General features: G+C 42.3%; 1 protein-coding gene across 1 annotated transcript in view; it reads left to right on the top strand.

Annotated features, from left to right (window-relative positions):
• Nucleotides 1-18,340, top strand: part of LOC149444920 (RUN and FYVE domain-containing protein 1-like) — a 233,999-nt gene that overhangs the window by 98,246 nt on the left and 117,413 nt on the right. Inside the window, exon 8 of the mRNA XM_089654398.1 lies at nt 18,189-18,254. Within this exon, the coding sequence (XP_089510524.1) occupies nt 18,189-18,254 (66 nt within the window). The remainder of the gene's footprint in view (nt 1-18,188; nt 18,255-18,340) is intronic.

The following is an 18,340-nucleotide window of genomic DNA, read 5'->3' as shown; positions in this document are numbered from 1 at the left end:
CCCAAAGCATGATTGACCCTCCACCATGCTTCACAGTAGGCAAGGTGTTCTTTTCATCATAGGCCTTGTTCTTCCTCCTCCAAACATAGCGTTGATCCATGGGCCCAAACAGTTCTAATTTTGTTTCATCAGTCCACAGAACACTATCCCACAACTTTTGTGGTTTGTCCACATGGCTTTTGGCATACTGCAGTCGACTCTTCTTATTCTTTGGAGACAGCAAGGGGGTACGCCTGGGAGTTCTGGCACGGAGGCCTTCATTACGCAGTGTGCGTCTTATTGTCTGGGCTGAAACTTCTGTACCCACATCTGACAAATCTTTTCTCAGTTCCTCAGCAGTCACACGGGGACTTCTCTCCACTCTACGCTTCAGGTAGCGCACAGCAGTCGAAGTCAGCATCTTCTTTCTGCCACGACCAGGTAGCGTTTCAACAGTGCCCTTTGCCTTGAATTTGCGAATGATGCTTCCTAAGGTGTCTCTTGGTATGTTTAACATCTTTGCAATCTTCTTATAGCCATTGCCCTTCCTGTGAAGAGAAATCACCTCTTCTCTTGTCTTCCTGGACCATTCTCTTGCCTTCACCATGTTTGTAACCACACCAGTAAATGTCTAGAAGGAGCTGAGTATCACAGTCATTTTAAAGCTGCCTAATTGGTGCTTATTATGCTTGATTGCTGCTCGGTGACATCCACAGGTGTTTTCAATACCTGATGGAAAGCACCTGTATGAACCTCTGTTCTTCAGAGTGGTAGTCTTTAAGGGGTTGAATAATTGTGGCAATGAAGAAACCACATAAGAACCATTTACTACTGTATTACATAAACAATTGATGTCATTTTAGTTGCATTTGGGTAGTTACAACGTCCTTGTAGGATTTGATTCTGAATACAATTCCAAATGTACACTATAGTCCCTAAACCCCTTTACAGCATTGGGGGTTGAATAATTTTGGTCACAACTGTACATCTGATGTAACAATGCAGGATGCCTGGTGTCTTCCCAAGTGTGTCTCCTTTTTTACTGCAAGGCGCTGTAAACTTGCATCACATAGAGTATGCTGACTAATTCAGCCTGCCCTGGCATCCTGTAGATGCTAAGCAAGGCATGCTAAATTCCTGTGTCCAGTAATGTATTTTGGGTAATTAATGATCCAGTGTTTGGGGACACAGTAGACATACTAGGTAAATGTAAAATGCATTTGTTATTCCCATTCAAGTACATCAGTTCAAAAGTCTGGTATTTGTCCACAGCATGTCTCCTAATGAATACATAGCACCATTGTTATATATCACATGCCACAGATGATGTATAAGTGGTAGTTCCATCTTATTTTCACCCATTATAATAAATACATATGGGATACATAAAGTTCCTGGGAATCCTTTGATGTAACACAAGCAATCAGTAATGATCTAGTGATCATCAAATGCGTGCATGTGTTAAATAAGTTCACTGCTTAGCCACTATGGTGCATGTGATTTCCTGTTCTATTCGGAGAGTGCAATCATACTAATATCTCAAATGTTCTCAATACACATGTAATCCAGCAAAATAAACAGCATTAAACATGTAAAAAATGGTTACCTCCACATTCCAAACACTAACAAGGGTACTGGTAATTCAAAATCAAATCAGTGAGAGTCCCAGTATCCTTACTGTTTGCTAAAGGGTACACCAATAGTCGAGTTCCAATCAAGAACAGTTATACAGGATAGGATAAGCAAAGCCCAACTGGTTTTGACAGTTTCTGCTACCTGCATCAGAGGAGAGGCTTTTATAGTACACCTTCTATTTAACCTTTTGTGCACCTTGGACAAAATAAACTTCATACCCTCTCCACAAAAAAAAGAATTCCTCCTGCGCTGCCAGATAACCTAAAACAAAGCTGGATGGCTGCTAACACCTGCCTATATTACCAATAGTGTCAAAAAAAGGTGAATAAAAAATTGGATGCTATGCTATCCAAAAAACCTTATAAATTATAAATAAATATATATAATTAAAAGTGACAAAAAAGTGCAAATTAATAGAAAATGAAAATAAACCAGTGATGCAATTGATGAGCAATAAAAGTAGGTGGATAAAAAATATATATCACATAACTAATCATGACCCAATGTTTGAACAATAAATGTTGAATGATAATAAATCACATAAAGTGCATAAACCATGTGAAAACAATATGAAAGATGCAATGCTGCTGTGCACAGTCCTAATAAATTTGTGTTCTTCAAAATGTGTGACACATCCAGTGACCACTGCAACGAGTAATCCACCACCAGCTAGCTTTTTGACGTCATTTCCGGCGTGGACGACAACCGCCATCTTTGTACACCTGAATGCAATACACCTATGTGTTATTGCAGTGTTTATGCTTGTGGGCCTGTGTACTAAGTAGGCATTTTGCTGTTTTATTCAATAAATGTTATATGCTTACTACACTATGGGAGTTCTCTGATTTAATCTTCCATGTGGTGGCCACTTAAGAGGAGATTGTCTGGCCACTACCACTGTTGGTACGCTCATGAGTGTTGTACTGTTTCTGGCAAGAGGATTCCCCTGACTACTGCCGAGGGGACATATACGAATAGGATCGTTCTGAGTGTTCTATTGACCCCTGTGAGTTGCAGCCTGGAGGGGAGATTGCACGCTAGCTGCTGGTGGATTACTCTTTGCAGTGGTCACCGGATGTGTCACACGTTTTGAAGAACACAGATTTATTAGGACTGTGCACAGCAGCATTGCATCTTTCACATTGTTTTCACATGGTTTATGCACATGTTATGTGATTTATTATCTTTCAAAATTTATTGTTTACACATTGGGTCACGAATGGTTATGTGGTATATATATTTTTTGTCCACCTACTTTTATTGCTCACCAATTGCATCACCAGTTTATTTTCATTTTCTATTAATTTGCACTTTTTTTGTCACTTTTAATATTATATATTAATTTATAATTTATAAGGTTTTTTGGGTAGCGCAGCATCCAATACCCTGCTGTTGCTCCCCCCACTGCTCTTACTGGCATTTCCCATCTGTCAAATTGACAGCCAGAACTAGCAGAGTATTGGCTGCAGCCACTGCTGTGATGTTTCTATTTAATCATTTATTAACCTTTTTTCAAGTCTAATCAGCCATATTTAACTGTTCTTTGCCCTTTTCCTTTAACTATTCTTTTTCCAGAGATTGTTTTAACTATTAATATTTAACATTCTTCTCTGTTTTCATTAATTTTGTTCTTTAATTTTTTATTACAATAAAAATCAAAACTGAAAAACAATTTTGTAAATAACTTTGGACAAGAATTGTAATTTTAGTGTCATAAGTGGGACAAACTGTTCAACAAATTTTTATTTTTTGCCAGTTTTGGAAACAAAAGGATCCATTTCTTAATGAATTTCACATTCTGAGTTCAAATATAACAATGAAATTTGTCAATTGGCTCTAGTTTTTCTGTAAACGGAAAGTTTTCTACTATAGGCGTAATGACTACATAATGCACAATAATTATATAGATAGATGTCTTTCCACAAATATAAAGCAAGTGATATTGACTACATAACAAAGCCTAAATGGCATAATATATTGCATAGGATTACCAAGAAAAATGATAGCCATTAGCTAAGTTGAATCATTTTAATACTTAGGATTCTCACTAGTTTTGTCTTCAGTTTGTGTCGGTTTTGCTTCTCTTGGCTTTTCTCTTGTATTCTAGGAAAGGGCTACCTCTTACAACTGCACGTGACTACACGCTTCAGGTTCTTCCTCACTTGACTCAACCACGAAGGATTCTGGTGCTTTAGGAATTGGTAGCCCCTCTCCATGAGGAACTGGACGTATTGCCGATGGAATATTTGGATAGTGCACAGATAACTTTTTCTTCTTATTTAGCCCTTTTACAATTGGAGGCACCATACAAAAGTAACAATTACTAACATGATCTGTTGGCTCTCTCCAAATCATTGGCACAGCGAAAGGCATAGATGCCTTTTTTCCATTCAACCATTGCTCCAGTGCCGTCCCACAAGAATTGCAGCATATATGTGGTGCCCAGCTCTTGTCCTGGTCTCCTATCTTGCAGCCAAAATACAAGTTGTAGGCTTTCTTAATCATTCCTGTTATCCTCCTTTTTTGTGAGATAAAAGTTATTTCACCGCAGATATAGCAGAAATTATCTGCTTTATTCACACAAGTTCGAAGCATTACTGAGTAGCCTATATAAGCATAAAACGAAATGTAAAGACGCTGTCGAACTACAATCAGCTACAGATACTGCAGCTTTTATGCAGTGAAGTGATGCAATTAAAGGCTAATATTGCATCATCTCAGTATACATGCAATTTTCTATTGGTCACCAGTATCAATTGCGCAATATGCAGATGGGTGAATATATCATGGAAACTAGAGCCAATCAACATTTTTTAGGGTCATTTTCGTTTTCAGCACCCCAAAATTATGTAAGATTAGCTAATTTTATGCCCAAAACTTTTTACCTGTTGAACAGTGTATTATTGTAATAATTATTGTAACATTGTTTTAAAATTTATACCAGTCATATTAAAATAAACCATTTGTTTTGTTACAAATTTTTTTTGCAAGACAATATGTATAAAAATTGCTCCAAGCCAGTGCTCAAGTGCTAAAGGATGCACTCTTAATGGTAGCTAATTGTCCAATAGGACTGTGATTATACAGTACTGTTCTCAGCCTTGCGGATTTTCCCAGTGTGGGAAAATCTTCAAGCCATAGTAAAAAACAAAACGGAGAGCGCACTGGCTTTATGCAGAATCTTTAATTAACTTGATTATTAAAATACTTCAAATACACACCTGTACTGGATGGTTAAGATACATATATCATTTTTTTAAGACTAAAGAATGCTTTTTGTTCATATCTTGCAAAACAGAGAATATACCATCCTTGTGCTGAATTTTCAAAGAATTTTATTATTAAAAACTTCTAATACTCACAAGGGTACATGAAAAACCACATATAAACCACAGCATCCATTCAGGTATGGATCATCTCAATTTGTTGTATACAAATGATCAACTGTAGGACCCATAAAGCTTATGGCTTGAATTCAGTGTTTGGGGGTCGTCTGACAAACTGTCTCCGGCCACTAGACCCAAAAAGAACAATCTTACTTTCATCAGTCCACAAAATGTTGCGCCATTTCTCTTTAGGCCAGTCAATGTGCTCTTTGGCAAATTGTAACCTCTTCAGCACATGTCTTTTTTTTTTCAACATTGGGACTTTGCGGGGGCTTCTTGGAGATAGCTTGGCTTCACATAGGTGTCTTCTAATTGTAACAGTCACATGTAACTTTAGACCTTCTTTGATCTTCCTGGAGCTGATTGTTGGCCGAATCCTTGCCATTTTGGCTATTCTATCCATTTGAATGGTAGTTTTTCGCTTTCTTCCACGTCTTTCAGGTTTTGGTTGCCATTTTAAAGCATTTGCAATCATTTCAGCTGAGCAGCCTATCATTTCCTGTACTTCTTTATATGTTTTCCTCTCTCCAATCAACTTTTTAATCAAGGTACTCTGTTCTTCTGAACAATGCCTGGAACAACCTATTTTCCTCAGAATTTCAGAGAGAAATGCACTGTAACCAGCATGTACAACATTTGCTGCCTTCCTTCCTTAAATAAGGGCAATAATTGCCACCTGTTTTTCACCTGTTTTTCAAAGAATGAATGACCTCACTAATAGAACTCCACACTGCTATTATTTTGAACATGCCCCTTTCAATTAGTGATTCAATTACACAGAATCAGCAGCATGCATGTCATGACTGTTGGGTCTGTTGGATTTCTATTACTCTACTACACCTGCTAGTAAATTATTTGCCATGTAGAAATATAATTTCTACCAAAAACAGTGATTGATCAGGTTAGTGATGCGTGACTGCTATTTTTCTGAACACAACTGCGTGTGTATATATATATATATATGTATATGTATGTGTATATATATATATATGTGTGTGTGTGTGTGTGTGTGTATATGTATGTATGTGTGTATATATATATATATATATATATATATATATATATATATGTATGTGTGTGTATATGTATGTGTGTATATATTCAATATATGCAAATATATTTTGAAATATATTGAATATGTATAAAATTGTAGCATTGCAAATATATGGCAATATATTTGGGAAGAATATTTAAAAAATATGTTTCAAATATTTTTCTTCCATATGGGGGATAAGATAAGATTCCTGTAGCAGGATTTGGTATATCTAGGAGAGTGGATGATCAGGCCTGGAGGACTAGGAAAGTAATGACTCAAAAACCATGGATTCTCTAGTGAAAGTTGCCGAGGAGTATTGTCTAAGGAAATGTTGGCGCTATGTATATTCTAACCAAGCATGTGGGTTTTGGCAATTCGGGAGGATCTTGGAGAGAGGGAGGAGTTTACCTCTAGATAACATATGGCACAATAGAGGCTTATCACTCCTAAGCCAAGAGAGAAATCGAGAGCTAATAGTAGTCAGGGCAAAGCATGCATTACCGAATAATAGGGTCGGGGGGCTCGTAGTTGATTACTAGTGTTTTTAGATGATGGATCTCTTCTCCTTTGAAGAAGTTTTTCTTTTTTTTGATCGAAAAAGCTCTTTTTTTTAAAAGAGATAAACATGTATACAATACAAAGGAGCAGTACAAATAACGCCATACCATAGTGCAATACAAAAAAAAAAACAAGTCCCCTGTAAATGTAGTGGAGCATCCCTTTAGTGAGGAGCTACTGAATTTTTCTCCCATCAGAGAGGGCAAGACATAGATTACTCAAATCCTAGTGACAAACATACTTCTTTGATATCCCATACACAAGCAGAAGTTTGAATTTCAATGATAATTAACAGTGACTGTTTATGTATGTAGGCTAGACATGAAGCAATGCAATATTCAAAAATATCGGGAAATAACTTTTATAAATCTTCAGACTTATCCTTGTTACATGTAGAGGGTTGTTCTAACCGTCTGTCCCATATCTTATTGTATTTATCTGGGCATTGTCTGTGAATATAAATAACTTTTTTGTAAGGTAGAGTTTCTTGAAGAAAAACATGTAAATGTTTATCACTGTCTCAATTAGGAAGAAGTTCCACAAGACATTGTTTAAGGCATAGGGCTAGTGGGGAGCTCATGCAATCACTGAGAAACTGAACCACCTGAGTCCAATAACCTTGAATGACCGGGCAGCTCCTTAATAGATGATAGAATGTACCGCTAGGGCCCCCACATCTGGGGCAGGAGTGGATATGTTGCAGCCGATACCTTGCTAAGTGAATAGGAGTTATATAAATTGGTAAGCTAACTCAGCACCAAGGAGGTAATTATAAAAATTGGATGATAACTTTTTGGGGCCATCACCTAAGCATACATCCAATAAATAACTCAAGGTTTGGTAACGAAATCCAAACTGGGGATGCAGTGCATGATGGAGCTGGAGATAACGAAAGAACATCTTTAGGATCTTAAATTTAAATTCAAATTTAAGATCCTAAAATGATTTGTCACCACTAGTTGTAAACATGTGGGATAGGTATATAACTTCCTTATCAATCCACAACTCATAGTCAGGTATAGTGAACAGTTCTGGTAAACATGAGTTACCCAAAAGGCATGTATGAGCATTTAAGGGTGGGGCTTTTCTCTTACAAAGGGCCAATTCCCATATTTTACAGTGGCAGTAGACCAGACCCCAGCAACCTCCCAGATGGGTGGGATCACGTGTATCACTCAGAAGGGTCTGGTAGGGATGGGCCACCAACCCATTAGCTCATGAGAAGTTTTTCTTTTTAAACCATTAATTTTCACTTCAGACACTTTATCAAGACTTTTCTTCAGGGAGTTGCTCATTTTAATCCCCCTGTTTGACCTTTGGATCTGAACCTGTGCTTTCTGTACTCCAGAGGCACTAATTAGAGGTATCCCTCTGGGAGACCTCACATATATGTAAGGTTGCCTTTCTCATAGCCATTACATCTATTATGTGTTTTTGAGCTGCCAGCCCATTCTTGTAAAGAGACTTTTTTTTTTTTCCAAAATAAGTGTTTATTGAAGAAAAACACAGATTGACACCAAAAAAGTTTGCAAACGGGGTGAACATAGGACATGTGGCAAAACATATATCATACAGAAGAACATGAAAACAAATGCAGGAAGAATCAATGTGGATAAATTAAACCACGACAGGGTTGTGCCTGCAATATTCCGGTATGCTTGTCAAACGATTAAAGCAGGGAGGCACCGGGCCTTCCACATTAATGTCTCGAAGTGTGGTGCTATGGAGGAAAGGAGGGTGCGTACGATGTCTAAGCAGAAGTCAAAGCTACAGGTTTGAGATACTGGAGGTAGCTGAATGTGTATATGGGAGTAAATTGTTGTGGGAACCACTAATGGAGAAAGGATAATGATGCTGTCAGCATGCCTAATGTTCTGCGGAATGATTATCCCAAACGTATACAAACATAGGAGAGGAAAGAAAGAGGAGAAGCGAGAAGAAAGGAAAGAGAAAGAGAAAAAAAGGGGGGGGGAGAGGGAAGCGCGTGGGTAGGAGGAAGTAAGGGAGGGGGTGACTGCAAAAATTGTTTGATCATCAATATCGGGTGCGGTAGGAGTCTAAGCTAACATTGGTGTCAAATGATTGTGGGATGAACACAAGGGGGGGGAATATGATGACCGCCATCGGATCAAATGCAGCTGAGTAGCATCAGCAGGGAATCTAAGTCAATTCAAACAGGTTGGTCCATGAGCGATCGATATGCGGGGGTAGTCAGAAAATGGGTCCAACAGGCCCATGTGCGGAAAAATTTCGTAGGGATGTCGAGAACAGTCGCAATCAGTTCTTCCATGTCCGCCGGTTTACCTACTCGGGTAAGCCAATCGCGTATAGAAGGAGGGCGCGTGGAACCCCACAGAACAGGGATACAGAGTCTGGCTGCGTTAACCATGTGCATGGCTAAGGATTTGAAATACTGTCCCTCGGGAAGGGAAGAGTGGTGGAGGAGGAATTGAGCCGGAGAGAAAGCTACGGGTAAAGTAGTTACAGACACCACTAGCCTGTGGACCTCTCACCAAAATGGTTGTAGAACCGAGCAAGACCACCAGATGTGGAGAAATGACCCAGCTGAAGTCCCGCATCTCCAACAACTGTTGGGGAGGGCGGGGTTGAACCGATGAATTCTCCAGGGGGTTCTGTACCATCTAGAGGCTATTTTGTAGCCGTTTTTCTGTGTCGAGACATTGAGGGAACATTTATGAGAATGCTTAAATACCAGGTCCCAGTCTGAGTCCGATAGGTTAGTTTCAAGATCTCTATTCCAAGCCCTACATGAGGGGAGGGAATCATAGGTCCAATTCTCCACTAGGAGGGGATAGATCTCCGAGATCAGATGTTTTTGTGGTTCAGCTTTAGCGCAGATGGATTCAAAAGGGGTAAAAGAACGGCTCCAGTCGAGAGGGGGTTTGTGTGAAAGCAGATAGTGGTTAATCTGTAAATATGCCCAAAAAGGGAATTCGCAGATACCCAGGCTTTCAGTCAATTCTCTGAGTGTTTTCACCTTGTCTTTGTGGAGAAAATGTTTCACTAAGATCTGTTTATGCGGCCAGAATTTCAGTAAGAAGTCTTTGCGCATTCCTGGGGGAAAGTCAGGATAGAGACGAATGGAGGTTAAGGGGTTGGGTGTTTCGGAGATGGATGCAGAGCTACAGGCCAAGCGAAAAATTTTTAAGGTAGGCCCCACCAAAGGGTGAGTGAGAAGAGCATGAGGCGTATGCTTCGGCAGAAGCCAAGGGATCGATGCCAGGGGTAGGGGTGAGCACGCATTTTCTATATATATCCAGTCCTTGGAGGCAGTGTGAACATGCCAGGAAAGGTGACATGCCCAGTAGTAGCGATGAAGATCAGGGAGCCCAATTCCACCTCTAAGCTTAGAAAGGGTCAGTTGGGAGAAAGCAATGCGCAGACACTTATGGTTCCGCAGAAATGATGAGCGTAGTCTTTTGCAAGATATAAAAAAGGCAGGAGGTAGATGAATTGGTAATGTTTGGAAGAGATACAGGAGGCGAGGAAGTATATTCATTTTGATTATCGCTGCCCTTCCAAACCAAGGGAAACAAGGGCGGTGCCATTTATTGAGGTCCTCCTGCAGGGAGCGAAGAGCGGGAAGAACATTTTTCGCATAGAGGTCGTCAAGGTTCCGGGTAAGCTGGATACCGAGATATGTTAAGGATTCCTTTTCCCAACGGAATGGGAATTGGGGCTCACAGGAGGAGACTATATCAGCAGGCAGGGTAATGTTAAGGGCGGCAGACTTGGAGAAATTAATTTTAAAATTCGACAAAAATCTGAAAAGGGCAAAGTCTTTCAGTAGATTCGGCAAGGTGGTGTGAGGATCAGCAAGGAACAGGAGAATATCATCTGCGTAGGCTGCGAGCTTGTATTCTTTGTCCGCTACCTTGATCCCCTTGACATCGGGGTTCGAACGAATTATTTGTAGTAAAGGTTCAATGGATAGGACAAACAAGAGCAGAGAAAGAGGGCATCCCTGCTGTGTGCCATTCCTTAGGTGAAAGAAGTTCGACAAATGACCGTTCACCCTTACTTGGGCTGTCGGGTCAGAGCATAGGGCCATTATAAAGTTAATCATCTTCTCACCCAAACCGAGAGCCACTAAAGATGCCTTCAGGAAGTCCCACGCAATCCTATCGAAGGCCTTTTCTGCATCCAAGGAGAGAAAAAAACCAGGAGAGTTAGACTTACGGAGCCAATGGCTAAGGTTAAGGGCCTTAATGGTATTGTCCCTCGCTTCTCTCCCAGGGACAAATCCCACTTGGTCTAAGTTGATCAGGGAGGGGAGCAGGGGGAGAAGGCAATTAGCAATGATCTTCGCGAATAACTTGATGTCCACGTTCAGCAAGGAAATGGGTCTGTAATTGGAAACCTGGGTGATATCTTTCCCACTTTTGGGGATAACTGTGATGTGAGCCTCCAAAAGACGGTTTTGCGACCGGGAAGGTAGAGAAAGAGTATTAAAAGCCAAAAGAAATGGAACACCCAGGATATCCAAGAAAGACTTGTAATAAGCTACTGTAAAACCATCAGGGCCCGGACTCTTACCTGGTTTCATCTGGTTTATCGCGGACTGAAGCTCATTTAAAGTCAGGTTTTTTCCATAGCATGAACCAGATCCTCGGAGAGGGCCACTGGACCGTAAAGGTGGAGGAATTCGGAGATTAAGGAAGCTCTGGATTTGTTTGTGTATATAGGGGGACGTTCCGGAGAGAGATTGTATAAAGTTTTGTAGAAACGTTCAAAGTGGGAGGCAATATCGGGGTCAGATGTAGCCTCAGTGCCATCAGAGCCTCTGATTTTATGTACCGTCATGCTAGCTTGTTTCTCACGAAGCGCTCTAGCTAGAAATTTCCCGCTCTTATTTGCGAATTTGTAGTACAGCTTTTGTGAAAGAATGTATTTTTTCCTAACTACCTTACCCAATTCCGTGAGAAGTTGTGAGTGAGTATTCGTAAGGTCTGAAAGGGTCGATGCAGCCAGAGTCCGTTTATGTGCTCTCTCCAAAGAATGAATCCTATCTGTGAGTAGTTTCAGGCGCTCCTGTTTGATTCTCTTACGCCTCGTCGCATTGGCTATGAGGATACCCCGGATGACACACTTATGGGCTTCCCACTGCGTGAGAGGTGAGGTGTCCGGAGAGCTATTCAAAGAGAAATATTCAATTATATTAGAGCGGATCTCTTGTTCAATAGCAGCATCCGCAAGAAGGGAAGCATCTAGACACCAATATTTTGAGCGTGAATGTGCGGTGGGGAACCGTAATGACATAGTGATGGGATGGTGATCGGAAAGGATCATCAGTTCTATGGTAGCAGCGTGGAGGAATGGGAGATCTGATTGCAACAGGAAAAAGTTGTCTATCCTAGAGTATTTGTGTGGCGGAGAGAAATAAGTGTAGTCCTTAACGGTAGGGTAGAGGGTATGCCAGGAGTCGTGTAGCTGCAGGTGTTGTAATTGTATACGTATTTGCTTAAGAGCCTTGTAGGGTAAAAAAGAACATCCCGAAGAGGAATCTAACAGAGGGCTCAAAGGAACATTCAAATCGCCCCCCAGTATCAGCACCCCTGATTGAAAGGACGTTAAGTGGAAGTAAGTGAGCGTGTGAAAGAGACCTGTTTAATATTGGGAGCATAAACGTTCGCAAATGTGATAGGTCTGTTGGCGAAGACTCCCTTTATAAACAGGTATCTACCTTCGGGGTCCGCCAGGGAATCTGTTATTTGGAACAGGAGGTGCCTAGCAAACAATATGGCTACCCCCTTTGATTTAGCCAGAGGGTTAGTGGGAAAACGGAAATTATACAACTTGGGAATGGAGTCTTTATGAAAGTGCGTCTCTTGTAGATAGACCACATCTGCTTTCTGTTTGTATAAATAGGAAAGAAGCATGGAACGTTTTTCGGGTGTGTTCAAACCCCTGATATTTAGTGAGAGAATTTTCAAAGACAAATGACCCGTCATTGAGGTGGAGGGGAGCATGGTTGCTGGATAGTGTTGCCTAAGTCAGACGTCTCGGTGTACTGTGGATTAGGAGGTGGGAGAGAAAAAAAAAAAGGGGGGGGAGGGGAAAAAGATAAGGGAAAAAAAGGAGGGAGAAACAAAAAAAAAAAGGGGGGGGGGGGCAGGAGTATGAAAACAGGAAAGGAGGAGTATAGGTAATAGACGGCTTGAGGAACAGACCCGCTTTTCCACGAGAGAGGAGAAACAACAAAAAGAGAAGGAAAGTTTAGAGAAAAAGGAGAAGAGCGCGAGGAGAAGGGAAAGGAAAGCCAGACAAGAGATAATAATAGTAGCTGAATAATGGGTTCAGTATAAGCTCACTGAGCCTACTGTGTGGGGATCAAAGTCGGCGTAGAACTAGGAAGTGAACAGCCACTGGCCGGTGGCCCTCTATGAGAAGTTATGTACAGGAAAAAAGGAAGGATGCTGGGTGTGAAGGGAGCAAATGGTGTCGGGAGTCCTATGGGATAAATATCCAGAACTTGGTCACCTGTCTTCTGCGGGGGATAAAGTGTTGTGCAACGCTCAAAGGGTGAAGACCGGGAGAATGGGCATGGGTGCAGCATGTGTGGGAGGCCGCGAAACAGGGAGCATCACTTTGTGTATAAGAAGTGCCCAGGCACGTGTAGAGAGGGATAAACTATATTAGGGTGAGATCAAGACTGGTAAGGGACTCATCATTATGAGTAGAGAAGTGCAGGGCCCTCGCAAATATTACAGGCAAACCATATCATAAGGCGAAAGTAGGACAAATTATCAATAGCAAAACAGGTGAGATCTTAGCAAAACAGGCATAACGCTCATAAGCCCCCAAGCAACAACCGGTAGCCAACTACGCTTCTTAAGAACAAAACCAGTCATGTGAGCTGAAAATCTAAAACGGGGTAGTTAATATAAAATAAAAAAAAAAAAAGGGGAGGGGGGACCACACACAAAATAATATCTGAATCTCCATGGTAGCAGGGGGGACAAGCATCACCTCTCCCAAATCAGCCTAGTAAAGGGGACGAGGAGGCTGAGGGAGAATGCGTATGAGGGTGGTCGAAGGCACGATATTCCTCGAGCAAACCTCATCAGCCAAATTAGTAGGTAGGAACAACCCGGAGAGAAAAAATAGGACTCCAATCCGGGTGATCTATCAAGTGGCAGGGGGAGGCGATGCTCATCCACACAGCCAAACTCCGCGTACAGTAATCGCTGCTACAGTCCCCTAGAAGGCTACTACCCATCCCAGCATGCAATATCCTTGTCCCCTCAAACCACCCCCCGGGAGAGAAGTGAGGCCTCTGACACAATCCCACAAAGAGAATACATTACAAAGTAAGCAGAGGTCTCTTCCGAAGGATCAAGATAGGCCGAGCGGTCCAAAGCATGCGGAGGGCGAGCTGCGTAATTCTGAGCAGTCTCCTCAGGACATCTTCAGGGATGTAAGAGCGAAACTCGTGTATTGCCAGGAGGACAAAGCTGAAGGATGGAAATCTTCCAGGCTGCGGTCGGATGGTAAGAGGACCCAGGAGGCTGGGGAGAAGCGCGGGTCGGGAACCGACTGGAGGCGGAGAAACTGCTGTGAGATGCGGAATATGTCATAACGATGACCAAATGGATCCAGAAAACTGTTCCCCATCATGGGAGGTGGAACTGACTGGAATGCGGTCAGTGCCCATCACCTTGTCATACAGGGAGAAGTGAGGAGGCCCGCTAAGTGCATACAGGGCAATAACTGTATGTGAGTCCCGCGGAGCGGAGGTTGTAATCCTGACGGGTAAGTAGTGTGTGCAGCAAAGCATAAGTCCAGCAGACATTGGTCAGTGAAGGAATAAGTAACTGGAACTCTTGGGGCAAAACAGTGAGAAAACGTGCGTGGTAGTGGCAGAACGTAGTTACTCGGCAAAAACGTGCGCCGGAAAGGCATAGCTGTGTGAGGATTACAGACTGTTAGATTTCGTGCCGTGGCTTCCTATGTGCAGGAGAGGCAGTTGGGCTGAAGGTGGCTGTTGCGCCCCCTGTGGGGAGTCTCGGAGGAGTCGCTGGAGACATCCAACCCCTACGATTAGATTGAGCATGCCAGTCCATAGCGCTGTCCGCAGATCCCAAGCTGTGAACTGGCGGCAAACTCATGGAGCTGTACCAATCAGGCAGGTCGATCAGAGGGATGTCCATTGAGGAACAGAATGATGGCAATTCTTCAGGGGTTCGCAAGTTGCAAGAATGCCCATTAGCTTGTACTGAAAGGCAGAAGGGAAACCTCCATCTGTAAGGAATGTTACGTGATCGGAGCATGTCCAGAAGGGGGCGTAACGCACGGCGTTGTCGCAGGGTAATGCTGGATAAGTCTTGAAATAGTTGTAATTCTGCGCCCCCATATAAAAGATGCCTTCTATCTCTAGCACATCTGGGGATATCCTCTTTGAGCGGAAAACTTACAAGGCAGCAAACGATACCCCTGGGTGGGTCAGAGTCTCCTCTCCTGGAGTGGATCGCTCTGTGCACACGGTCGATGTCAATTGGGGTTGCTGGCGGGCGACCAAGGAGGTCATTAAATATAGCCAATACTGCTTTGGGGATATCGTTCGCTTCCACTGATTCTGGGAGACCACGGATTCTAATGTTATGTCTGCGGCCACGGTTGTCTAAATCCTCAACATGCCTGCAAAGTTCCCTGATAGTAGGAGCGTGCATTGCTGATTTTTGCTGTATATCTAAAATGGCGGATTTATTTTGCCGGGAGGTGGACTCCACCTGATCCATTCGTGAACCCATGGCCCGTATATCCTCACGTAAATCTCCAAGGGCAGCAGTGAGCGTGGCAGTCAGGGTGGCCTTGATGTCCGCTGCCACAGCCTGAAGATCCCTTAAGGACAGGGACTGGGAGGCAGGATGGATGTCATGTTGGGGCACAGTGTCAGGAGCAGCGGACATGGTAGAGCAGGAGGGGTCAGTTATGTCAGTGGCAGCAGAGGGAGGGGGAGAGGGGGATGCAGAGGGAGATGGAGATGGCTGCGGCCCTTCTCTATGCTGCTGGGAGCGAAAGAACTCCTGTATATGCCGTCCCCACAGTCCCTGGCTCCACGGGGATCGTGATCGGGCACCGGATGATGTCCGGTCCGTCTTCCCCGTAGTGAGACAGCACTCACTCACCCCGCTCCTCCGTGTGGCAGTGAAGAGGGATCCGGCCGGCGGCAGCTCTCTCTCTAAGCGGCCATCTTCCAGCCGCGGCAGACCACGCCCCTCGTAAAGAACCTTTTTTATTGCACAGGGAAAATGTGGTCTTAACATTTGCTTTTCTACCCAGGGTGGTTTCTCTCTTCATCCTCAGTTAGAATACTGTCCTACCTTCCCTCTGTCTTGCTCAGAAACATGGCAAGGATATTTCCTTGCACTCCTTAGATGTTGTCAGGGTTTACTTAGCAGCCACGGCTTCTATTTGCAGAACTGAGTTCCTTCTTGTCCTCCCTACAGGCTTTTGAGGAGCACCTCCTGTCTCCAGCTCCACCTTTGCCAGGAAGATCAGACAACTTATCTCCAGGGCTTATGTCCTTAGGGATAGAGTTCCTCCTTTCCCTATTAGAGCTCATTCCAGAAGATCTGGTGGTGTCTCTTGGGCTTGCCAGCATCAAGCAGCTGTATCTCAGATTACAAGGCTGCCACCTGGTCTTCTGTTCACATGTTCTCCAGGCTTTACTAGGTGGATGTTCAGGCCTCAGCTGATGTGAGCTTTAATCATCAATGCTCAAGCCTTCATCTGACCATTTTATTTTTCAAGTTCTTACCCTTGTTTTTGTGGACCTGTTGGCAGTTCTTTTTGCTATGTTGTTGTCCACCACTGTTTAATGTGTCCCGTGATCTAGGTCTACAGCCCTGTGTTCTGTACTAAACAATTAAAATTAAAGGAGTTTGACTTGTAAATTTATTATCGTGGAGAACAGTACAGGACACAAAATACTCCCCTCTGTTTCCTGTGGTCACTCCTTATTGTTTGCCAAACCCTGGAGACTCAGAGTGGATCAGGATATATGGCCGTGCACTAGGAGTTGCCAGTATCCAGTCACTTGAAAGTAGCCAGCATATAACCAATAGTCTTTGACTACAGCCCTTTGTCCTGTACTGTTGTTCCAAGATAAGGAATTTACAAAGTACATCAACATTTCCTTTATTACTTTAAATTAAGTAATGACAAAATGATTGCCAAATCGATAGGCATATAGTAGAAATTTTAAAATTGCTTTTCATAAGGGATATATGGTATTGGAGGTGAAACTGCATTTATAGAGTAGTGATGTCATCCTACATATCTGCAAAATGTTATGAACACTTGCATCACATCGCTTAAATGAAAAGTGCTGATGGAATTCATAATTCGTACAAATATATATATAGAGTACTACTATCTTTATTTTAAAGTGAACCTGTGCTTTTGCCACCCTCTCTGTTTTTGCATATTCTAATTTTTTAGACTTCCAGCAACTTCATTCACCAGGGGTGAATGAATGCCTTCTACTTTCTAAGTATGGGGTGCATGAGACTCATTCTTCACTCACTCACCCACTTGGGCATCCAGCTTCATTGTGATTCAAAGCTTCCTTTCTTTGCTTCCGGTAGCTGAATTGTGCTTTGTGGAAGCTGAAAGAAGGGAAAGTGAGGTATGTGAAGCTGAGGAGCAGGGCAATGAAGTGAGCCTGTTGTGTTTCCCTGCATATGCAAAGCACAGGCTCACTGTAAATTGGAGCCTTTTGTGTGTTAATAAAATGTTGAGATCTGATCTTTAACTCGTGATGCATAATTATGAGTTCAGATGTTTTCAGTGAATTGTACTGTAATGCAACAAGATACAAAGGTATTTTAAATTATTGTGCTTCCATTCTTGTGGCAACAATTTGGGGAATGCTGTTTTTGTTTCCAACATAGCTGTACACAAAGCCAGGACCATAAAACATGGTTTAAGGAGCTTGGTGTGGGGGTACCTGAGTTTCACAGAGTCCTGAGCTCATCTCTATTGAGCACCTTTGAGATGTGTTGGATTGTCAGCCAGAGTTTCTCAAAGGTACTTGACTACACATATGCTTTTTTAGCTGGATGGGCACAACTTCCAACAGACACATTCTAAAATTATGTAGAATAGTTTCCCACACGAGTGGAGACTGTCATGGTTGTAAGGAGGGTGTGGTTCTATGCCTTTTTAATGCCTATGATTTTTTAATAAGATGTCCAACAGCCTCATAGGTATGGTGGTCAGGTGTCCACAGACTTGGCCATACAGTAAAACTCTAGATAGTCTTATTTGACGAACCCTCAAAACATTTTGCATGTCCATACTGAAGAGGTGATTTAAACAAGTTAATTAAAGCTGAAAACTGGCCATTCTTCAGTAGCCACAGTCAATAACTCAAGGGTTTTAATCACTTCAGATGTGGGATTGATCTGCCCTGGAAAAAATAAAGCATACATCAGTTTTAGTTACCTGATTCTTCAGCAGAATTCTGTTGAAACTTTGTGTGGCCTGATCTAAAGAAATTTAGGACCATCTAAATGCATAATTACTTAGTGCAGTATAATATTTGTTTTGTCTATTTTTTTCTACCACAGAGCAGAAGAAATCGCAAATGTTTTGGATCAAAAACACTACGTGGAAGAGCTAAACAGACACCTAAGGTAGGATTTTTTGGTGCTATGTATTTGAATAAACATGATGTAAAATGTATCAGTACACATACATACATTAAGCAGTTACCTCCCAT

This window comes from Staurois parvus, unplaced genomic scaffold (assembly GCF_062004578.1).
Source record: "Staurois parvus isolate SC_StPar_1 unplaced genomic scaffold, SC_StPar_1.0 ptg000763l, whole genome shotgun sequence".
Taxonomy (NCBI): Eukaryota; Metazoa; Chordata; class Amphibia; order Anura; family Ranidae; genus Staurois; species Staurois parvus.
The sequence above is the reverse complement of the archived record's forward strand: the minus strand, read 5'-3'. Positions and strand labels throughout refer to the sequence as shown.